This window comes from Heterodontus francisci, unplaced genomic scaffold (genome assembly GCF_036365525.1).
Source record: "Heterodontus francisci isolate sHetFra1 unplaced genomic scaffold, sHetFra1.hap1 HAP1_SCAFFOLD_216, whole genome shotgun sequence".
NCBI classification, from domain to species: Eukaryota; Metazoa; Chordata; class Chondrichthyes; order Heterodontiformes; family Heterodontidae; genus Heterodontus; species Heterodontus francisci.
Window position 1 is genome coordinate 2,753,478 of NW_027140566.1, and position 7,087 is coordinate 2,760,564.

At 46.5% G+C, this 7,087-nt stretch overlaps 1 protein-coding gene across 1 annotated transcript; it reads left to right on the forward strand.

Annotated features, from left to right (window-relative positions):
• Positions 1–4,385: 4,385 nt before the first annotated feature.
• On the forward strand, positions 4,386–6,411 carry LOC137360172 (probable G-protein coupled receptor 139). Its single transcript, XM_068025721.1, has 2 exons — positions 4,386–4,440; positions 5,492–6,411. The coding sequence occupies exons 1-2, from the start codon at positions 4,386–4,388 to the stop codon at positions 6,409–6,411; spliced, it is 975 nt and encodes a 324-aa protein (XP_067881822.1).
• Positions 6,412–7,087: the final 676 nt, after the last annotated feature.

Sequence of the window (7,087 nt, forward strand, 5' to 3'; positions counted from 1 at the left end):
CAGGTGGGAGGGCATCTTGTGATGCAGACATAAGGAATTTGCAAGGGGATATAGTTAGGTAGAGTGAGTGGGCAAAAACTTGGCAGATGCTTTAGAAAGCTTTCCAGAACATACTCGAGGAACTCCTTCCCCTTTCTGACCTCTACACTACTGCTCCTCCAGTCTACATTCGGATAATTAAAGTCTTCCTTGATAACTACTCCATAATCCCTGCATCTCTCTGTAAAACAGACACAACAAATATCTTTTCATGAACACTTTTATTCAACGACACGTTGAATTCACACTTGTGTATTCCATAGTGCCTGTATTAAGGGTTCCCTCAAATTGCCTAGTGCTCCTGCACGGTGCTACCCCAGTGGCTGCAGAATGGTTGGTGTAAGGCTGCTGACTTTCACTGAGGGAGGTTGTAGATGGTCTTGCATGACTCCCTCGAGCAGCTCTGGGTCTTGACGTCTCGCATTCGGACGACATTAGTTCCCCATGGTCAGCAGCAGCCTGAGCTGGTTTATGGGTATCAGCAAAAACACTGGGGGAGTATCAGTGAAGGAAGACAAATTCTGCCAGCCTAAGAGTGGACAGCAGGTTCGTGCTCCACGGAGCCACTGCCTGTCGCACGGAGCGATACCTCAGAAATCCGATTAATCCTCTGGATCTCTGAGTGCTGGACTGCGGTGAGAGCCTTAAAACCCCTTTGACAACTGAGATCCACTGCCATAATAGAAGCAGTAAGATCCTGCATGGCAGCAAGCATGGATCTTATGACCTCGGTCTGACATTCCACTGCAACACCGAGACGTTGAGTGTCTGCCACCTGTGCTGCAGTGGAAACTGCGACAATGATCACCAGACGCTGTATCAAGGCTGGGTCCGCTAGTGCTGTCATGGACTTAGTGACAACTTCCACTAGGGGAAGAATGGGCTTCAAGCTCTGTGCAATGTCCTGTGCCCTGTTGGAGTCGGACTCCTCTAAGTTCCTGGACAGTGACAACAGACTGTCTGACAGGACTGTCAATGGACAAAGTATCTCAGTGGACATGTCTATTAGCATTTTCCTGTCTGTTGCCCCATTAAATTTCTCATCTTAAGTGAGCTGGCACATGCAATCACCACGTGCAGGTCCCGACTCTATTCCAGCCTCGACGGTACACGCAGTGTAAATATTTTAGCAGGTGGTTGTGAGTCCCGGACCTGCTAATGGATATTCACCATCAGTGCTGTACTGCTGCTCTCTCTTTCCCTCTCTCTCTCTGTCCCTGAGAGCTGCTGTGACTGGGAAGCTGGCAGTTTTAGGTTATTATTGGGAAGTATATCATCAGAAGGGGAGGATTGGGGTGAGGTTTTGGGGATTGGATGGAAAGCAGGAGATCCAGGTACCGCCAACTGCAGCTTGTACATCATATCAGACAGCAAGATGAGGGGGAGCTAGGAGTTAAGAGACGTCATAAGGAAAGAACGTTGCATCACCCTTGAAGCTACCAGCCAGCTTCACACACAGTTAGGATCCTGTTAAGCTTACAGTCACCCAGCTTACAGTGCGGGTCACCCTGGGCGGCATGTATAATTCATGGCAATGAGGAGGCAGCAGGAAGTTTTGTGTGTCACCAGGAACAGGCACGGGCAGATCATGAATCACAAACCCTCGGCCTGAAAAGAAGGACAAATCTGATTTTTCCTGTTTCTCACCTTTTTCATTGTTTTCCATTTTCTCTTTCACCCTGTCTCACACTCTCACCTTTTCAGTTTCGGTCTGGCTCATAGGATCAGAGACAATGCAGCATAGAAGGAGGCTATTCGGCCCATTGTGTCAGTGTTGTCGCTTGGAAATATTATCTAATCAATTCTGCTCCCCTGCTCTTTCCCCAGACTCCTGCATTTTTATCCTTTTCAAGTTTTTGCCAAATTCACTTTTGCAAGATATTTTTGAATCTGTTTCCACCATATAGCCTGACAATGAATTCCAAACCCAATAACTCAGCGTAAGAACATTTTCCTCATTTCCCCTCAGTTTCTTTGCCAATTAACATCAAACTGTGTCTTAATATTGCACTTTCTGACACTGGAAACCTCTTCACCTTAATTACACAATCAAGACTCTTCGTGATTTTGAATTTCTATATTTAATCTCCCTTTATCCTTCACTGCTCCACAGAGGACAAAGAATAAAACAACAGAAAATGTCGGAAATAGTACTGATGATAGGTCACATATCTGAAACAATAACTCTGTTTAAGTCACCACAGATGCTGCCAGAACTGCTGAGTATTTCCAGCACTTTCTGTTTTACCTTATGTATTTTCTGTGCGAATTAAAATTTTAGAAGATTGAAGCCATTGTTTTCAGTCCCCATTGCACACACCATTAACAGCTACCGACTTTATCCCTCTCCCTGACTACTGTGTGAGACTAAAACAGACTGTTTACAAACTTGGTGTCATATTTGACCCCAAGATGATCTTCCGACCACGTATATGCACTTTCACTAAAATGGCCTATCCCCACCTCAGTTACATCGCCTGACTTTGTTTCTCTCGCAGCTCCTCTGCTTAAAACCCTCATTCAAGTATTCGTTACCACCAAGACGTCTGCAGTACTGAAAGTGACCACCTCTCCTGGTGCTAGTGCCGATACTGATGAGCTGCCAGTTCTCTGATTGGCCAGCAGCTGTTGGAGGTGGGATCATCATCTTGAAAGGGACTTGGATCCCAGCATAAGACATTTAGACAAAAAAACCGCACGATCGCTTTGGGGCGAGGTGGGGGTGGGTGGCACGAAAAGGCCGAGGTTCTGTTAACCCCGCCTGTCTGGCCCGCTGCTAAGAGCCACGCCTGCTACACATGTCCAGCCCCATATCACGGAAATAGCCTCCTGTCCCACAACACACTAACATACCTATGTTAATCCTATATTGGCCTCTTGTGCATCCCTGATTTTAATCTCGTCACCACTGGTGGTAGTACCTTCAGTTGTATGGGCCCTAAGCTCTGTAATACCATCTCCGCGCCTCTCCAGCTAACTCTATGTCTTTAAAACACTCCTTGAAGCATATTTCTTTGATCCAGCTTTTGGTCATCTTATCTACAATCTCCTTATGTAACTCGGTATCTTATTTTGTTATATAATGCGCCTATGAAACATCTTGGGACTTTTTACGACATTAAAGGTGCTAAAAAAAAACAAAGAACAAAGATAATTACAGCACAGGAACAGGCCCTTCGGCCCTCCAAGTCTGCGCCGATCCAGATCCTCTCTCTAAACATGTCGCCTATTTTCTAAGGTTCTGTATCTCTTTTCTTCCTGCCCATTCATGTATCTGTCTAGATACATCTTAAAAGACTCCATCGTGCCAGCGTCTACCACCTCCGCTGGCAACGCGTTCCAGGTGCCCACCACCCTCTGCGTAAAGAACTTTCCACGCATATCCCCCCTAAACATTTCCCCTTTCACTTTGAACTCGTGTCCTCTAGTAATTGAAACCCCCACTCTGGGAAAAAGCCTCTTGCTGTCCACCCTGTCTATACCTCTCATGATTTTGTACACCTCAATCAGGTCCCCCCTCAACCTCCGTCTTTCTAATGAAAATAATCCTAATCTACTCAACCTCTCTTCATAGCTAGCGCCCTCCATACCAGGCAACATCCTGATGAACCTCCTCTGCACCCTCTCCAAAGCATCCACATCCTTTTGATAATGTGGCGAACAGAACTGTACGCAGTATTCCAAATGTGGCCGAACCAAAGTCCTATACAACTGTAACATGACCTGCCAACTCTTGTACTCAATGCCCCGTCCGATGAAGGAAAGCATGCCGTATGCCTTCTTGACCACTCTATTTACCTGCGTTGCCACCTTCAGGGAACAGTGGACCTGAACACCCAAATCTCTCTGGACATCAATTTTCCCCAGGACTTTTCCATTTACTGTATAGTTCACTCTCGAATTGGATCTTCCAAAATGCATCACCTCGCAGTAGTGCTGTAGAAATACTATTTGTGGTTATTGTTTCTGCCCAGTCCATCACCCTGTTTGTGCCCTCATGAATTCTATTACTATCTTGCTCGCTCATCACTAGACTTCCACACTTCATGAGTTCTGAAAATTGCAACTTTGTGAACTGTAGCCTGCTCCCTCGGTAACCTGTGGCCCATGGATGGGCCCTGGCAGCAAAGATGATTCTCCCTGAAACACCCCCAAACTAAGCGAGTACCATCACCCATTTTCCAAGGGTTACCACACTGGCACTGGCAATACCAGCCAACTCACCTGGGGTATGGGACTCCAAGGCTGCTCCTGTCCCAGGTCTGGTGTAATAGCAACAGTAGTCCCTGCTCCCTGGCTATCCCCTGCTGCAACACTTGATTTACGTCGGGTCCGGGACTCTAACAATGGGCCTGGTCCCAGACCTGTTGTGTTACCGGCACTGGCTCCGATCAGCTGACTGTGCGTGGTGTCATCGCCAGACTTACCTATGTGTCTCGGGCACTATGGGTCAAGGGTGTAATACTGGCAGTTCCACTGCTCTCAGTGGCGTTGCCGATACTAGTGAGCAGCTGGCCATGATTGTTCAGCAGCTTTGGCAGATGGGATTCCCATCCTTTAAGGGATGTGGACCACGACACCAGGCAGTTAATTGCTGAAGAGCCACACGGAGTGTAGGCTCTGAATTTCTATGACAGGGTACGCTCATATTTTCTGCCCGCCGTCAGGAACCCCACTGGCTCCACTAAATTCAGCTCCCTGTCTCCAGCAGCAATTCCTGTCACTGGGAAGATAATTCACTGCATACTGAATACAACAACAAATTTGCAATTGTCATCCTAAACTCCTTGAAACTGCTGTTTTCACTCCCAACCTGGAGTAAAATATCCTGACAAATTCCCTTGTTTAGCTTTATCTTCGTGACGATCGAGATTATTTGTTTCATTGATTTTTCAGTCGACACATTCCCAATTATTGCTTTGAAATAATTGAATTCCGTGCTGCCCGCCACAGTTGAGGGAATCTCTCAGGCAGTCCAACATTTAATGTCCTGCTCAAGAGCGATGTGCAACAGACGTTGCAAATCTGAAATAAAAACCGAAAATGCTGTATATATTCATCAGGTCTGGCAGCACCTGTGGAGAGAGAAACACAGTTAATGTTTCAGGTCAATGACCCTTCATCAGAACTGGGAGAGAATAGAAATGGATCAGATTTTAAACCAGACAGGGACGTGAGGGAGGGGAAGGATTATGATTAACATTGATTTTAACATTTCAGTCTCATCCGGAACAGTTTCAGTTCCTGTATTCCATCCCCGTGTGTAATTTTCATTTAATCTCTCCTGCCTTCCACCCTATTACAACACTTCTCTTGTTCTTTCAGCTTCGATCATTTCAGTACATCACTGGATACAGGAACATACTTTAAATCTCAATAAGGCCTCAAGCAAACTGGTAACTTTGCTCCTAGACTGATGTATAATTTCTCTATTTATTCCCCTACCTTACAGTTAACTTGCTGACGATTGGGATCTTATCTCGGGGAAAATGCGGGCTCTCCAAATGTGTCACTCGCTACCTGGTAGCCTTGGCAGCGGCGGATCTACTGGTCATTTTCCTGGATGTGATATTGAGACACATTCCCATTGTTTATCCGGAACAGTTTCAGTTCCTGTATTCCATCCCCGTGTGTAATATTCACGCCATCCTGCTTTACGCAGCCACAGACTGTTCTGTCTGGTTCACCGTCACTTTCACCTTTGATCGATTTGTGGCGATTTGTTGCCAGAAGCTGAAAAGGAAATATTGCAGCGAGAAAACGGCGGCTGTGGTTCTGGGAACAGTGATTGTGCTGAGCTGTTTAAAGAACATCTTCTGGTATTTTATGTTCACAGGTCGGTATTTGCTGTGGAACATCCCATGGTTTTGTGATGCAGCAGAGCATGCTCGGAATTCTCGTATCTGGGGAACAATCGAGTTCCTCCATTACATTCTAACACCGTTTGTCCCATTTATGGTGATTCTACTGCTCAATGCTGTCACCGTCAGACACATTTTAGTGAGCAGTAGAGGACGCAGGAGACTCCGGGATCATAGCAGTGGGGAGAGACGCAAAGACCCAGAGATGGATAGCCGAAGAAAATCCATCATTTTACTGTTAATTATCTCGGCAAATTTCATTCTGTTATGGGCAGTGTTAATGGTGTTTTCGATATGGAGCCGGATGTGGTATTTAGGTTATCAGTCTATATTTCTACCGGCGTTTCTGCGGGAATTGGGCTTCATGCTACAGCTGCTGAGCTGCTGCACAAACACTGCGTTTTATGTCGTGACCCAGACTCAGTTCAGAGTGCAGTTGAAGAATGTGCTGAAATATCCCTTTACTCCAATTTTTAAATTCATTCAATGTTGTGATGAGTGCATGAGATAGAGACAGACCCGTTGTCGGTTCGAGAGAGAAATGCAGGGTGTGTGTGAGAGAGAATCGGGCAGGGAGTGGGTGAGAGAGAGACAGAAAGGGAGCGTGTGCGAAAGAGACAGACAGAGAGTTTGTGAGAGAGACCGTTTGGGAATGTGTGTGAGAGAGAGAGACAGACAGGGATGCAGTGTGAGGGAGAAAGACAAGGTGTGTGTGTGAGAGAGACAGACAGGGAGTGTAGGTGAGCGAGACAGTCGGGGAGTGTGTGAGAAATAGACAGCCAGGAAGTGAGTTTGAATGAGAAAGACAGGGTGTGTGTGAGAAAGAGATAGTCAGACAGGGAGTAGTGTGAGAGTGACAGAGAGGGAGTAACTGTGAATAAGAAAGACAGGGTGTGTCTGTGAGAGAGACAGACAGAGACACTAGGTGAGGGAGACAGACAGTGAGTGTTTGTGTGTGAGAGAGAGAGACAGACAGGGAGTGTGTGTGAGAGGCAGAGACAGACAGGGAGAGTGTGAGAGAGACAGATAGGAAGTGTGTGAGAGAGGGAAACAGACAGGGAGTGCGTGAGAGACTGATAGTGAGAGTGTGGGAGAGACAGACTGGGACTGTGCGTGTGAGAGTGAGGTACAGTGTGTGTGAGAGAGACTGACATGTTTTGTGTGTGAGAGAGAGGCTGTGAGGCAGT

What these genes read in the sequence shown, in the direction of transcription:
- LOC137360172 (XM_068025721.1), top strand. Translation starts at nt 4,386, where the DNA reads ATGGGCCTGGTCCCAGACCTGTTGTGTTACCGGCACTGGCTCCGATCA. An exon ending in CTGGCTCCGATCAGCTGACT is followed by an intron (nt 4,441 to 5,491) that starts GTGCGTGGTGTC and finishes CCTACCTTACAG; the next exon opens with TTAACTTGCTGACGATTGGG.